This window comes from Cetorhinus maximus, chromosome 11 (genome assembly GCF_964194155.1).
Source record: "Cetorhinus maximus chromosome 11, sCetMax3.hap1.1, whole genome shotgun sequence".
Taxonomy (NCBI): domain Eukaryota; kingdom Metazoa; phylum Chordata; class Chondrichthyes; order Lamniformes; family Cetorhinidae; genus Cetorhinus; species Cetorhinus maximus.
In genome coordinates this window covers 7281458-7298686 of record NC_135889.1, presented here as the reverse complement: position 1 = coordinate 7298686, position 17229 = coordinate 7281458, and the positions used below count along the sequence as shown (strand labels likewise).

The following is a 17229-nucleotide window of genomic DNA, read 5'->3' as shown; positions in this document are numbered from 1 at the left end:
TAGGGAGACCCAAGGGAAAGAGAGCGCAGCAGCAACGACACCAGCCCCAGCCGAAGCAGAACGAAGGCTCCAAACTGAGGAAGAAGGGGGCAGTCAGAGGCAATGGTCAAGGGGACGAGGATGAGGAGGACACAGAGCACAGCTCCGAGGGCAGTGGGCCCCTGCCCTCAACGAGGAGAAGGAACACTCCCACCTCGGGGTCAACGGTCACGGCTACCGCCGCTGCTCAGGATCCAAACTCCCACTTCACCGACACCGCAAGCCCAGCGAGAGATCGGGCGAGGTGGAGGGGAGAACATGGAGTAAGTGACACCACGCGGAGGTCGCTCAACAGCTGGAAGGGGAAGAGAGGCTTACGCACCAGGGGAGAGGGTTAGTCAGTGCTGTTCACCCGCAAAACACAGGTGGGTTTGGGTCGAGTGTGATGTTAAGAGCCTCAGCCCACTTCGAACCCACCTACTTTCGCTTCTGATTGTACCTCCATTGGAGGTTACAGCCTGGTTCAGCCTCCCGAGTTTTCCCAGACCTCGGGAATCTCGGCGGCTGGAAGGAGATGGGGGCTGCTGGACACAGTGAGGTTAAGAGTCTTTGCAGCACTGCTTGTGGGCTGAGAGGGAGAGGAGTGCTTCCGTACCAGCTCCCCCGAGCCCCTTACCCATAAAGCACGACTGCAATCAGCTGACCATCCCCCTCCCCAATCACAATTGGAACACCTCTAATTGCCCCCATCAAAACCCAAACCCCTTCCTCAGGCCACAATTTCCCACTGGTCTGTCCAATCCCTCCCTCCATGGCCTCGCCCCTCCCTATGTCTGTAACCCCACTCTAGCCCCACAACCCCCAGCGGTATCTGTGCTCATCTAATTCCGGCCTCTTGAGCATTCCGAATTCACTCCATCATTCAGGCCATACCTTCAGCTACCTGGGTCCCAAGTTCTGGAATCCCTTCCCTGCACCTCACTGACTTTCTACTTCTCCTTTAAGAGGCTTCTTAAAACCGACCCCTTTGACCATGCTTTTGGTCATCTGACCCAATATCTAATGACGTGGCTTGGGTCAAACCCAGTTTTATAATAATACTCCTGTGAAGTTGTTCATGAGGTGCGGGACCGATATTCTTCCTGGTAAAGTGGGAAAACTGTCTTGGGAGAGACCACAGGAGACAGCTGCTCCTACAGAAACCGTCACTGAGGTCCAAGAGCCAGTCTCGGGCCTTCCCGTTCAGGCTCCAAGATGGGCCTAAAGCCATTTCTCCCCAGTGGTTGTGTTAAAATCCAGCTGGGGCCTTTTGAGAGGGGGCCACATGCTATAACTGCCTCTGTGTCCACTTAGGAAAGCCCTGTGCACCCACAGGGGGTGACACCTGGACCCGGGTCAAGGTACCCTACGCAGTCAGGGGGCAGCAGGCTGGAGAATGAGCAGCGACCCGAGGGGGAACAGCAGGATGGCAGGGAGCAGAGACGGCGGGAGACGGAGCAGCGAATCCAACAGGAACTGGACGATGATCGGAGGCGGAAGGAGCAGGAGATCAGGTAGCAGGAGCTTACAGATGTGGATAAGCAAGGGTTTAAATCAGCTTTTGTTGCTGGGTTTGCGCAGCAGCTCGGCACTCCCAGTCCGAGACACCTGCAGGGGGAGGGTGGGGTCTGGTGCCCGGAGGTCAGGACACAGCAGGTGGCTGGGGTTAGGGGGGGGAGGGAATGTGCCCAACCCTCGAAACCTTCGCTCTCTCCTCCGAGCTCAGGCGCCTGAAACTCGGTATCAGCTCAGTGCCTCATTTCTCCAATACTCGCGTACCCCTGCGACAGTGCAGAGACTGCCTGGGGGCACTGGCTACTATCCTGGGCTCCGGGTTAACTCTCTCCCCCCCTCTCTCTCTCTCTCTCTCTATAATTCAAGCCTCTCGCAATTGCTGAAAAAGGAGAGGCGTGCTGTTGAAGTTTCTCGCCTTGCACTCACCAGGACAGATGCAAGAGTGCCAAATTTCAAAGGCAGCAGCAGCCATTTCTACTGCCTGAGAAAAAGGGGGGCACTGATTGGCTGGGAAGTTAACTCTGATTGGTCGAGCTGTTGCCGCACAGAATGCGCCAGGGGACGATCATCCCCCCACACTTTGGTTTAATTTTAACAATGCGCATGCTCCTTTGGCCTGCAGTGGGCAGTTGGCTGCTTCTCCTCTGCCAGGAACGTAAGAGGTACACGTTCCCGCCCCCCCCGACAACCATTCACACTTTCTGGGTTTTCGCTTGTGACCTGACAGGTATAAAAGGCAACAGCACGAGCGGGAGGCGCTGCAGCAGCAGGAGGACGTGCAGAGCCAGCAACTTCGGGAACAGCGGGAGCGGGAGCGGGAGCACAGGCAGCAGGAGGAGTACCGGAGGAAGGTTCAGGAAATGCAGCAGAGAAAGAAGAGGAGCCTGGCGGAGAGGGCAGGTGAGTGTGCGGCTGCCCACGGACATCACGCCGGGTGCCATAAGCCGGTCGCGGCGCCAACGATGCCCTTCAGCTGCCACTGACGCACCGTGGCGTCCAGGGAGACAGGGGCGGGGCTGGAGGGGGAGACGGGGGCGGGGCTGGAGGGGGAGACGGGGGCGGGGCTGGAGGGGGAGACAGGGGCGGGGCTGGAGGGGGAGACGGGGGCGGGGCTGGAGGGGGAGACGGGGGCGGGGCTGGAGGGGGAGACGGGGGCGGGGCTGGAGGGGGAGACGGGGGCGGGGCTGGAGGGGGAGACGGGGGCGGGGCTGGAGGGGGAGACGGGGGCGGGGCTGGAGGGGGAGACGGGGGCGGGGCTGGAGGGGGAGACGGGGGCGGGGCTGGAGGGGGAGACGGGGGCGGGGCTGGAGGAGGAGACGGGGGCGGGGCTGGAGGGGGAGACGGGGGCGGGGCTGGAGGGGGAGACGGGGGCGGGGCTGGAGGGGGAGACGGGGGCGGGGCTGGAGGGGGAGACGGGGGAGGGGGAGGGAGGCGGGGGAGGGACAGGAAAGAGCGTTGGAGCAGGGGAGAATGGCGCTGAAACAAGCAGAGAGGGAGAGACAGAGGGAGAGAGCGCATCTGGAGCAAAAAGAGAGATAGTTGGGGGATCTGGAGCAAGGAGAGAGAGACTGAGACAGACAGGGGGAGAGGGATCTGGAACAGGGGATGAGAGAGGCAGGAGCTAGTTATGGAGCAGAGAGCGATTACAGATACTCTAATCATGCCCAGAGTATAGTGAGAGCTGAAATCCCCCTCGATGAACCAGACTGCTACAGGGTCCTTCAATGGTGAATATGGAACGGCCCATCAGGGCTGGGCAAGCAGACAGGGGACAGAGTGGTCAAAGGTGTCCCACATGGACAGCAGTCACATTGTGGAAGAGTGTGTGTGGGATCAGACTGTGCTCTGAAAACCTGCACCGTCATAGACTGAGCCAACGCTGGCCAGCACATGGTGTGCTTGTGGGGGGACACTGAGTGCCTTTACAAACTTAGCCCAGACACAATGAAGCAATGGGGGTGAGCTTGCGGGATGCACACTGTTTAAAGAGCCTGTGTTTGTCACCTTGCTACATCATCAGAGGAGGTGGAGAGACTGCAGAGAGAGCGCCAGAAACAACAGGAGGAGGAAGAAGAACTCCTGAAGGGAATGGACGAGCCGCAGAGACAGGAATACCTGAGAATGAAGCAGATTAAAGAAGAGCAAGAAAAAGAGGAGCTGACCAAGCAACAGAGGAAGGAAGGAGAGAGAAGAGAGTCCCTAATGCAGGCAATGATGCAGGAAGCAGTATACCTGCTACGGTGAGAGTCACAGTGTCTAATACACCCAGACTGGTCCCAGACACAGAGAGAGAGAGCACCGTAAACCCAGACTGGTCCCAGACACACAGAGAGAGAGCACCGTAAACCCAGACTGGTCCCAGATACACAGAGAGAGAGCACCGTAAACCCAGACTGGTCCCAGACACAGAGAGAGAGAGAGAGAGAGAGAGAGCACCGTAAACCCAGACTGGTCCCAGACACAGAGAGAGAGAGAGCACCGTAAACCCAGACTGGTCCCAGACACAGAGAGAGAGAGCACTGTAAACCCAGACTGGTCCCAGACACAGAGAGAGAGAGCACCGTAAACCCAGACCGGTCCCAGACACAGAGAGAGAGAGCACCGTAAACCCAGAATGAACCCAGACAGAGAGAGAGAGAGCACTGTAAAGCCAGGCTGAACCCAGACATAATGAGAGCACCATAAATCCAGACTGAACCCAGACACAGTGAGAGAGAGCTCTGTAAATACAGACTGGACCCAGATAGAGAGAGAGGGAACAGTAAGCCAAGACTGGGCCCAGACACAGAGAGAGAGAGCACTCTAAACCCAGACTGGACCCAGACACAGGTAGTGTACTGTATACCCACACACAGAGACAGCAGAGTAAATCCAGATTGACCCGAGAGTCGGAGAGAGAGAGCACTGTAAACCCAGACTGGGCCCAGACACAGAGAGAGAGAGCACTGTAAACCCAGACTGGGCCCAGACACAGAGAGAGAGAGCACTGTAAACCCAGACTGCACCCAGACACAGACAGAGCACTAAACCCAGACTGGTCCCAGACACAGAGAGAGAGGGCACTGTAAACCCAGATTGGACCCGGACATTGCAGGACAGAGCAATGTAAAGCCAGACTGGGCCCAGACACAGAGAGAGAGAGAGCACAGTAAACCCAGACTGGACCCAGACCCAGAGAGAGAGAGAGAGCGCGCTGTCAACAGGGGCTGGACCCAGGCAGAGAGAGAGCACTGTAAACTGGACTGGACTCAGGTGCAGAGAGAGAGCACTGTAAACCCAGACTGGACCCAGACACAGACAGAGCACTGTAAACCCAGACTGGACCCAAACACAGAGAGAATACTGGAAACCCAGAATGAACCCAGGCAGAGAGAGAGTACTATAAAACCAGGCTGGGCCCTGACACAGCGAGAGAGTGCTGTAAACACAGACTGGACCCAGACACAGAGAGAGAGCGCTGTAAACACAGACTGGACCCAGACACAGAGAGAGAGCGCTGTAAACACAGACTGGACCCAGACACAGCGAGAGAGCGCTGTAAACACAGACTGGACCCAGACACAGAGAGAGAGCGCTGTAAACACAGACTGGACCCAGACACAGAGAGAGAGTGCTGTAAACACAGACTGGACCCAGACACAGAGAGAGAGCGCTGTAAACACAGACTGGACCCAGACACAGCGAGAGAGTGCTGTAAACACAGACTGGACCCAGACACAGAGAGAGAGCGCTGTAAACACAGACTGGACCCAGACACAGCGAGAGAGTGCTGTAAACACAGACTGGACCCAGACACAGCGAGAGAGCGCTGTAAACACAGACTGGACCCAGACACAGCGAGAGAGTGCTGTAAACACAGACTGGACCCAGACACAGCGAGAGAGCGCTATAAACACAGACTAGACCTAGACACAGTGAGAGCAGTATAAACCCAGACTGAACCGAGAGGCAAAGAGAGAGAGAGAGCACTGTTATCCCAGACTGGACCCAGACATGGAGAGAGCACTGTAAACCCAAACTGAACCCAGGCACAGGGAGAGCACTGTAATCCCAGACTGGACCCAGACAGAGTGAGAGAGAGAGCTGTAAACCCAGAATGGACCCAGACATGGAGAGAGCCATGTAAACCCAAACTGAACCAAAACAGAGAGAGAGAGAGAGAGCACTGTAAACATAGACTGGACCCAGACACAAAGAGAGCACTTTAAATCCAGACTGCACCCAGACACAGGGAGAGAGAGAGAGCTGTAAACCCAGACTGAACCGAGACACAGGGAGAGAGAGAGCACTGTAAACCCAGACTGGACCCAGACACAAAGAGAGCACTTTAAATCCAGACTGCACCCAGACACAGGGATAGAGAGAGAGCTGTAAACCCAGACATGGAGAGAGCACTGTAAACCCAGACTGAACCGAGACACAGGGAGAGAGCTGTAAATCCAGAATGGACCCAGACATGGAGAGAGCACTGTAAACCCAGGCTGAACCAAGACAGAGAGAGAGAGAGCGCACTGTAAACATAGACTGGACCCAGACACAGGGAGAGAGAGCACCGTAGACACAGATTGGACCCAGACACAGAAAACGAGAGGACTGTTAACCCAGACTTCATCCCACAAATTCCTCCTCTCATTCTTCTAACCTCCAATGAGTACAGGCCCAACCTACTCAATCTCTCCTCATAAGAAAATCCCTCTATAACCGGGATCAACCTAGTGAACCTTCTCTGGACTGCCTCCAATGCCAGTATATCTTTCCTTACATAAGGGGACCAAAAATGTTCACAGTATTCTAGGTGTGGTCTAACGAGTGCCTTGTATAGTTTTAGCAAGACTTCCCTATTTTTATACTCCATTCCCTTTAAAATAAAGGCCAACATTCCATTTGCCTTCCCCATTACCCACTGAACTTGTATGTTAGCTTTTTGTGATTCGTGCCTGAGGATTCCCAAATCCCTCTGTGCTGTAGCTGTCTGCAGTCTTCCTCCATTTAAATAATATTCAGCTCCTCTATTCTTCCTGCCAAAGTGCATAACCTCACATTTTCCCACCGTATATTCCATCTGCCAAGTTTTTGCCCATTCACTTACCCAGTCTATATCCTTCTGTAGACTCTGTGTCATCCTCACCACTTGCCTTCCCACCTATTTTGTGTCATCCACAATAATACATTCACTTCCCTCATCCACGTCATTAATATATATTGTCAATAATTGTGGCCCGAGCATTGATCCCTGTGGTCCTCCACTAGTTACAGGTTGCCATCCTGAAAATGCCCCCCTTAACCCAACTCTGTCTTCTATTAGTTAGCCAACCCTCTATCCATACTAACACACTACCCCAACACCATGGGCTCTTATCTTATTAAGTAGCCTTATGTGCAGTACCTTATTGAACACCGTTTGGAAATCCAAATATATTTCATCTACTAGTTACCCTTTATCTATCCTGCTTGTTACCTCCTCAAAGAATTCTAATAAATTTGTCAGGCATGATTTCCCCTTCATGAAGCCATGCTGACTCTGCTTGATTAGATTATGTATTTCTAAATGCTCTGCAATTACATCCTTTATAATAGACTCTAACACTTTCCCAATGACAGATGTTAAGCTAACTGGCCTATAGTTACCTGTTTTTTTGTCTCCCTCCCTTTTTGAATAATTGGCCATTCTCCAATCCTCTGGGACTTTTCCAGAATCCAAGGGTTCTTGGAAGATTACTACCAGGGCATCCACTATCTCTGTAGCTACTTCCTTTAATATCCTAGGATGCAACCCATCAGGTCCAGGGGACTTATCAGCCTTTAGCCCCATTAGTTTCCCTAGTACTTTTTCTCTAGTTATAGCAATTCTATTTATTTCCTCCCCCCTTTATTATTTAGTATTTTTGGAATGCTTTTAGTGTCTTCTATCTTGAAGACTGATGCAAAGTATTTATTTAACTCCTCTGCCATTTCCTGGTTCCCCATTATTATTTCCCCAGCCTCATTCTCTAAGGGGCCTATGTTCACTTTGGCCTCTCTCTTCCTTTTTATATATTTAAAGAAGCTCTCACTGTCACTTTTTATATTACTTGCTATTTTACCCTCAAAGTTTATTTTCTCCCTCTATTATTTTTTTGGTCATCATTTGTTGGTTTTTGAAACCTTTCCAAGCCTCTGGCTTACCACTAATCTTTGCCACATTATATGTTTTTTCTTTCAATTTGACACCATCCTTAACTTCCTTGGTTAAAAATGGTTGGTTTATCCTCTTCCTAGAATCCTTCTTCCTCACTGGGATATATCTTTTTAGTGAGTCACGAAATGTTTTCCTAAACGTCTGCCATTGTTCATTGTTATGGCACAGCTGATGGTAAGTGCTGAGCTGCTCAAATCCCAAAGGGAAACTTGAAACAACTGCCACAACTCTTTTACAATTTGTATGTATTTTGATATGCGTGCTTTGAATTCAGTAGTAATAAGACCACCAAATCTTATAGGTTTCTTAAAGAACTAAATGAAACCTTTATTAAATAAAGAAAAATTATTTTAAGCACATACATAGCTTTACAAATTACTACTATAATAATTTTTAGCTCCCCTCATCTAACTCCCAGTTACACCTCCATTAAGGCAACAGTAAAACACAGAGATTTTCAAAGACCCAGGCAAAGTAACACGATACCCTGAACAGTCAAATTCATGGTGAGTTTTTCTCAGCTTCAGTCCCTTGTAGACAGCAGCTTGAGGCTTAGATGCTGAAGGCTTTTCACACTTGTTGGATCTTAGAATGCCTTCTTTCCTACACACAACCTCATCTTCTTTATACAGATTTCCCCTTTGAATGCAAATTCCCATTGTTTCACTATGTCTTTGGACTTCACCTCTCTAATAATAAAAATCCATCATAATACCAATTTCACCAGTAATTTTTGGGAAAAATAAACGCACTGTTTCTTAACATCTCTTGACGAGGTGAAGCATTTCACCTCCTCTTTTGAATTCAAGCTGGTCTGGTTTATTTAAAAATGCAAGTGTTCCCTTTACACCTCACATTCTAAAACTTCGCCCATGTTTACCTACTTAACATTTCAAACCTAGCTTATCTTGTGATACATCAAAGCCTTCAGACCAGCTACCTTTTAATTCAATTAGGTCACACACACAGAGACCCATAGACACAGACCCCACTATTACTCTATAATAAATTCCAATAACATTAGGAAAAATATTATATCTTCCTGACATTCATCAACCGTCTTTTCTGCTAAGCTCTTTTCCCAGTCCACTCCAGCTAACTCTGCCCTCATTCCTTTGCAATTACCCTTATTTAAGTTTAGCACACTTGTTTCTGACCCAAGTTTCTCACTCTCAAACTGAATGCTAAATTCACCCATGTTATGGTCACTGTTTCCTTGGGAGTCTTTTACTCTGAGATCATTTATTAAACCTCCCTCATTACACGTTACCAGATCCAACATAGCCTGATCCATGGTTGGATCCACAAGATATTTTTCTAAGAAACTGTCCCGAATACACTCTATGAGAGAGAGAGCTAGAGCACTGTAAATCTGACTGCACACACACGTATTGAGTTGTCATTATCCTGACTTTCCCCAGGTCAAGTTTGGCTATCTAATCCTGCCCACCTGCAATCCTGTTCTTTCCACAAGTACAATTAACTCCAGCTGCCTTTAGATATAACCTAACAGCAATTTATCTTTACATACAACATAATCCCAAGCCGCTTTCAGGCACCACCTTACCCTACCCAACTCTCCTCTACCCACTGATCCCCTTTCCCCCGATCACCCCACTCTCCCCAATCCCATAAGACCATAAGACATAGGAGCAGAAATTAGGCCATTCGGCCCATTGAGTCTGCTCCGCCATTCAATCATGGCTGATAAGTTTCTCAACACCATTCTCCCGCCTTCTCCCCGTAACCTTTGATCCCTTTACCAATCAAGAACCTATCTATCTCGGTCTTAAATACACTCAATGACCTGGCCTCCACAGCCTTCTGTGGCAATGAATTCCATAGATTCACCACTCTCTGGCTAAAGAAGTTTCTCCTCATCTCTGTTCTAAAAGGTCTTCCCTTTACTCTGAGGCTGTGACCTCGGGTCCTAGTCTCTCCTACTAATGGAAACATCTTCCCCATGTCCACTCTATCCAGGCCTTTCAGTATTCTATAAGTTTCAATCAGATCCCCCCTCATCCTTCTAAACTCCATCGAGTATAGACCCAGAGTCCTCAAACGTTCCTCACATGTTAAGCCTTTCATTCCTGGGATCATTCTCGTGAACCTCCTCTGGACCCTCTCCTGGGCCAGCACATCCTTCCTGAGATATGGGGCCCAAAATTGCTCACAATATTCTAAATGTGGTCTGACCAGAGCCTTATAAAGCCTCAGCAGCACATACCTGCTTTTATATTCTAGTCCTATCGAAATAAATGCCAACATTGCATTTGCCTTCCTAACTACCGACTCAATCTGCAAGTTAACCTTAAGAGAATCCCGGACTAGGACTCCCAAGTCCCTTTGCACTCCAGATTTCTGAATTCTCTCCCCATTTAGAAAATAGTCTATGCCTCTATTCTTCCTACCAAAGTGCATGACCTCACACTTCCCCACGTTGTATTCCATCTGCCACTTCTTTGCCCATTCTCCTAACCTGTCCAAATCCTTCTGCAGCCTCCCCGCCTCCTCAATACTACCTGTCCCTCCACCTATCTTTGTATCATCTGCAAACTTAGCCAGGATGTCCTCAGTTCCTTCATCTACATCATTAATGTATAAAGTGAAAAGTTGTGGTCCTAACACTGACCCGTGCGGAACTCCACTAGTCACCGGCCACCATCCTGAGAAGGACCCCCTTATCCCCACTCTCTGCCTCCTGCCAGACAGCCAATCTTCTATCCATGCTAGTACCTTGCCTCTAACACCATGGGCTCTTATCTTACTGAGCAGCCTCCTGTGCGGCACCTTGTCAAAGGCCTTCTGGAAGTCCAAGTAGATAACATCCATTGGCTCTCCTTTGTCTAACCTACTCGTTACCTCCTCAAAGAATTCTAACAGATTTGTCAGGCATGACCTCCCCTTGATGAAACCATGCTGACTTTGCCCGATTTTACCATGCACTTCCAAGTATTCTGAAATCTCATCCTTAATAATGGACTCTAAAATCTTACCAACGACTGAGGTCAAGCTAATCAGCCTGTTATTTTCAGTCTTTTGCCTCACTCCCTTCTTAAACAGGGGGGTTACATTAGCGATTTTCCAGTCCTCTGGGACCCTCCCTGGCTCCAGTGATTCCTGAAAGTTCACCACTAACGCCTCCACTATCTCTTCAGCTATCTCCTTCAGAACTCTGGGGTGTATTCCATCTGGTCCAGGTGATTTATCCACCTTCAGACCTTTCAGTTTTCCTAGCACCTTCTCCTTGTTAATGGCCACCATACTCACCTCTGCCCCCCGACTCTCTTGAACTTTGGGGATGACACTCGTGTCTTCCACTGTGAAGACTGACGCAAAGTACCTATTCAGTTCCTCCGCCATTTCTTTGTTCCCCACTACTACTTCTCCAGCGTCATTTTCCAGCGGCCCAATGTCCACTTTTGCCTCTCTCTTACCCTTTATATATCTAAAAAAACTCTTACAATCTTCTTTTACATTACTGGCTAGTTTACTCTCATATTTAATCTTCTCCCTCCTTATTTCTTTTTTAGTTGTCCTCTGTTGGTCTTTGTAGGCTTCCCAATCCCCTGGTTTCCCACTGCTCTTCGCCGCATTGTATGTTTTCTCTTTAGCTTTTATACTATCCCTGACTTCCCTTGTCAGCCATGGTTGCCTTGTCCTCCCTTTAGTATGCTTCTTCTTCCTAGGGATAAATTTTTGCTGTGTCTCCCAAATTATTCCCAGAAACTCCTGCCATTGCTGTTCCACTGTCTTTCCTGCTAGGCTCATCTCCCAGTCAATTCTGGCCACCTCCTCCCTCATGCCTCTGTAGTTGCCTTTATTCAACTGTAATACCGTTACATCTGATTCCAGCTTTTTCCTCTCAAATTGCAGGGTAAATTCTATCATATTATGGTCACTTCCTCCTAAGGGTTCCTTCATCTTAAGCTCCCTTATCAAATCTGCCTCATTACACATCACTAAATCTAGAATCGCCTGTTCCCTAGTGGGCTCCACCACAAGCTGCTCCAAAAAGCCACCTCGTAGACATTCCACAAATTCCTTTTCTTGGGATCCACTACCAACCTGATTTTCCCAGTCTACCTGCATATTGAAATCCCCCATGATCACTGTAACCTTGCCTTTCTTACATACCTTTTCTATCTCCTGGTGTATCTTGTGCCCCACATCCTGACTACTGTTCGGAGGCCTGTACATAACTCCCATTATGGTTTTTTCACCTTTGCAGTTCCTCAACTCTACCCACACAGATTCTACATCATCTGACCCTACATCATTTCTTGATATCGATTTAATTTCATTTCTTACTAACAAAGCAACCCCACCCCCTCTGCCAACCTGCCTATTTTTTCGATAGGATGTATATCCTTGGATATTTAGCTCCCAGTCCTGATCCCCTTGCAGCCATGTCTCCGTGATGCCCACCACATCATACCTGCCAATTTCAATCTGCGCCACAAGCTCATTGACCTTATTTCGTATACTGCGTGCATTCAGATACAACACCTTCAGTCCTGTATTTCCTGTCCCCTTTCTCATTGTCATCCCTTTATCTGATGTGCTTGAAGTTAGATTCCTAGCCCTTTCCAAACACTCTGTCCTATTTTGTGTTCTGGAGACTTTAATAGCCTCTCCTTTCTTTTCAGTTTTTTCATAATTTTCCATGAAGTTGAATCCACCCCTCCACACGCTAACCTGCTGCTTTGTTTCCCATCAGTCATACTTCTTGGAGTTTTACCCCTCCCCTCTCACTTTCTAGTTTAAAGTCCTGTTGACCACCCTATTTACCCTTTTCGCTAGAACATTGGTCCCAGATCGGTTCAGGTGGAGACCGTCCCAACGGTACAGATCCCTCCTGTTCCAATACCGATGCCAGTGCCCCACGAAATGGAACCCCTCTTTCCTGCACCACTCCTTTAGCCACGTGTTTACTTCCCTTATTCTCGCGTCCCTATTCCAATTTGCACGTGGCTCGGGTAGTAATCTGGAGATTATAGCCCTTGAGGACCTGTTTTTTAATTTAGTTCCTAATTCCCAAACAGGTCCTCTTTCCTAGTCTTACCTATGTTATTTGTCCCGATCCTCCCCCTCCCTCTCTAATATACTTTCAAGCCGGTCAGAGATGTCCCTCACCCTGGCACCGGGCAGGTAACATACCATGCGGGACTCTCAATCCTGCTTACAAAGGAAGCTATCAATTCCCCTAATTATAGAATCCCCTACAACTACCATTTGTCTTTTTGCTCCCCCCTCTTGAATGGCCTCCTGTGCCACGGTGCCGTGGTCAGCTGGCTCATCCTCCCTACAGCCCTGTTCCTCATCCACACAGGGAGCAAGTACCTTGTACCTGTTGGACAAGGTCAAGAGCTGAGGCTCCTCTGTTCCTGAACACAGGATCCCTCTGCCTGCCTCACTTGCAGTCACACCCTGCTGATCCTGACCACTGACCGGACTTGAGGTACTTAATCTACTGGGTGTGACCGCCTCTTGATACAAAGCGTCCAGGTAACTCTCCTCCTCCCGGATGTGCTGCAGCGTCCGGAGCTCAGACTCCAGCTCATCAATTCTGAGCCGGAGTTCCTCCAGCAACCAACACTTGCTGCAGATATGGTCACTGCGGCTCACAATGGGATCTGCCAGCTTCCATATCATACAGCTACAGCACATCACCTGCCCAGCCATCTCTACTTAGATAATTAATTTATTAATTAGCTTTGCAGTTTTTTTTTCAAATCTGGTGCAGATTTCCTACCAACCAATCAGGACACAGCTTTCCTGTGACGTCACTTTTTCAGTTTTGGCTTCAGTTGCTCTGTGCCCCGAGGTCACCGCTCCGGTGCTCCTCCCTCCAAGTCTGCTCCCTGGAGACAATGGAGACATCCCCTGTCTCCGATTACTTCTTTCTCTCCTGTCTAGCCCAATCCCCACTGCCCCCCAATTATCACTGTCCCCCTGCTACCCCCAGACCCCTCCCCCACCCCTGATCCTCCATCTTCCCCCATCAATCCCCATTCTCTCCGGCTACTAACTGTCTCCTGTCTTCTTTCAGTCAAAAGGGGTTGATGGAACGTGACCTCACATTATCTCGGAACCTCTGGGTGGAATTCATTGGTCTGGAGAGAGCTCAAACTATCACCAGGCCCTGGGTCTTCTCGTACTTTGAGCTGATCGAGTTCCTGGGTCTGCAGAAGCCTGTGGAAGAGGAAATGGAGAAGAGCAGCCATAGCAGCCAATGGGACTGAGCAAACAGGAGGTCTGGAGGCTCTCGGGGATTCTCTTTGCTAGAACCTCTCACCATAACCAGACAGCATGGAGTAGCGAGGGGGGAGATTTCAGCACTCTCACATTAGACAGGGGAAGGCTGATCACATATACATGGATTTATTTGTTAAATAAATACAAGCAGGTGAGAAATGAACATGCACATGTTCACATATACACATGCATACTTGCACACTGACATGAATACACATGAAAGCACATGCATGTGTTTGCATTTGCACAAATAGATGTACACAGGCACACACACACGTACCCACACACGCACTACCACACATACACACTCACATACGTACCCACACACGCACTACCACACACACACACACACACACACACACACACATACCATCACACACACACTACCACACACACACACACACACGTACCCACACACGCACTACCACACACACACACACGTACCATCACACACACACTACCACACACACACACGTACCCACACACGCACTACCACACACACACACACACACACACACGTACCCCCACACGCACTACCACACATACACACTCACATACGTACCCACACACGCACTACCCCACACACACACACACACACATACCATCACACACACACTACCACACACACACACACACACACACACGTACCCACACACGCACTACCACACACACACACACACACACACACACACACACGTACCCACACACGCACTACCACACACACACACACACACACGTACCCACACACGCACTACCACACACACACACACACACGTACCCACACACGCACTACCACACACACACACAAACGTACCCACACACGCACTACCACACACACACACACACACACACACACACATACCATCACACACACAACCACACACACACACACACACACACGTACCCACACACGCACTACCACACACACACACACACACGTACCCACACACGCACTACCACACACACACACACACACGTACCCACACACGCACTACCACACACACACACACACACACGTACCCACACACGCACTACCACACACACACACACACACACACACACACACACGTACCCACACACGCACTACCACACACACACACACACACACACACGTACCCACACACGCACTACCACACACACACACACACACACGTACCCACACACGCACTACCACACACACACACACACACACGTACCCACACACGCACTACCACACACACACACACACACGTACCCACACACGCACTACCACACACACACACAAACGTACCCACACACGCACTACCACACACACACACACACACACACACACGTACCCACACACGCACTACCACACACACACACACACACGTACCCACACACGCACTACCACACACACACACACACACGTACCCACACACGCACTACCACACACACACACACACGTACCCACACACGCACTACCACACACACACACACACACGTACCCACACACGCACTACCACACACACACACACACGTACCCACACACGCACTACCACACACACACACACACACACGTACCCACACACGCACTACCACACACACACGTACCCACACACGCACTACCACACACACACACAAACGTACCCACACACGCACTACCACACACACACACACACACACACACACACACATACCATCACACACACAACCACACACACACACACACACGTACCCACACACGCACTACCACACACACACACACACACACACACACGTACCCACACACGCACTACCACACACACACACACACACACACACACACACACACGTACCCACACACGCACTACCACACACACACACACACACGTACCCACACACGCACTACCACACACACACACACACACGTACCCACACACGCACTACCACACACACACACACACACACACACGTACCCACACACGCACTACCACACACACACACACACGTACCCACACACGCACTACCACACACACACACACACACACGTACCCACACACGCACTACCACACACACTTACCCACACATGCACTACCACATACACACACACATACCCACACATGCACTACCACACACACACACACACGCGTACCCACACACGCACTACCACACACACACACACACACGTACCCACACACGCACTACCACACACACACACACACACGTACCCACACACGCACTACCACACACACACACACACACGTACCCACACACGCACTACCACACACACACACACACACACACACACACGTACCCACACACGCACTACCACACACACACACACACGTACCCACACACGCACTACCACACACACACACACACACACGTACCCACACACGCACTACCACACACACTTACCCACACATGCACTACCACATACACACACACATACCCACACATGCACTACCACACACACACACACACGCGTACCCACACACGCACTACCACACACACACACACACACACGTACCCACACACGCACTACCACACACACACACTCACATACGTACCCACACACGCACTACCACACACACACACACACACATACCCACACACGCACTACCACACACACACACACACATCCCCACACATGCACTACCACACACACACACAAACACTGGAACAGACAGAAGATAATTTAAGGGCAGGTGATACTGTGTCTCCCAATGTCCCATACAAATGAAAGAAATGATGCACTGAGTGACAAGAGCAGAGAGTGAGAGAGCACAGAGAACAGAGAGTGAGAGCAGAGAGAGATTGAGTGAGAGAGAGAGTGTGAGGAACAGAGAGAGAGAGAGCAGAGAGCAGAATGAGAGAATGAAGAGCACAGAGCGGAGAGAGTGAGGAGCAGAGAGAGAGAGAGAGAGAGAGAGAGAGTGAGGAGCAGAGAGAGAGAGTGGGGAGCAGAGAGAGAGTGAGGAGCAGAGAGAGAGTGAGGAGCAGAGAGAGAGAGAGAGAGTGAGGAGCAGAGAGCAAAGAGAGAGCACGGAGAGTGAGGAGCAGAGAGAGAGAGAGTGAGGAGCAGAGAGAGAGAGAGTGAGGAGCAGAGAGAGAGAGAGTGAGGAGCAGAGAGAGAGAGAGTGAGGAGCAGAGAGAGAGAGAGTGAGGAGCAGAGAGAGAGTGAGGAGCAGAGAGAGAGTGAGGAGCAGAGAGAGAGAGGAGCAGAGAGAGAGAGTGAGGAGCAGAGAGAGAGAGAGTGAGGAGCAGAGAGAGAGAGAGTGAGGAGCAGAGAGAGAGTGAGGAGCAGAGAGAGAGAGAGA

The 17229-nt window shown here is 50.1% G+C and overlaps 1 protein-coding gene across 1 annotated transcript in view; it reads left to right on the top strand.

Annotated features, from left to right (window-relative positions):
* The window catches only part of kiaa2012 (KIAA2012 ortholog), a 67863-nt gene extending 53907 nt beyond the window's left edge, over nucleotides 1-13956 (top strand). The window contains exons 21-25 of the mRNA XM_078552802.1: nucleotides 4-302; nucleotides 1333-1532; nucleotides 2261-2433; nucleotides 3554-3773; nucleotides 13764-13956. Of these exons, the coding sequence (XP_078408928.1) occupies nucleotides 4-302; nucleotides 1333-1532; nucleotides 2261-2433; nucleotides 3554-3773; nucleotides 13764-13956 (1085 nt within the window). The remainder of the gene's footprint in view (nucleotides 1-3; nucleotides 303-1332; nucleotides 1533-2260; nucleotides 2434-3553; nucleotides 3774-13763) is intronic.
* Nucleotides 13957-17229: the final 3273 nt, after the last annotated feature.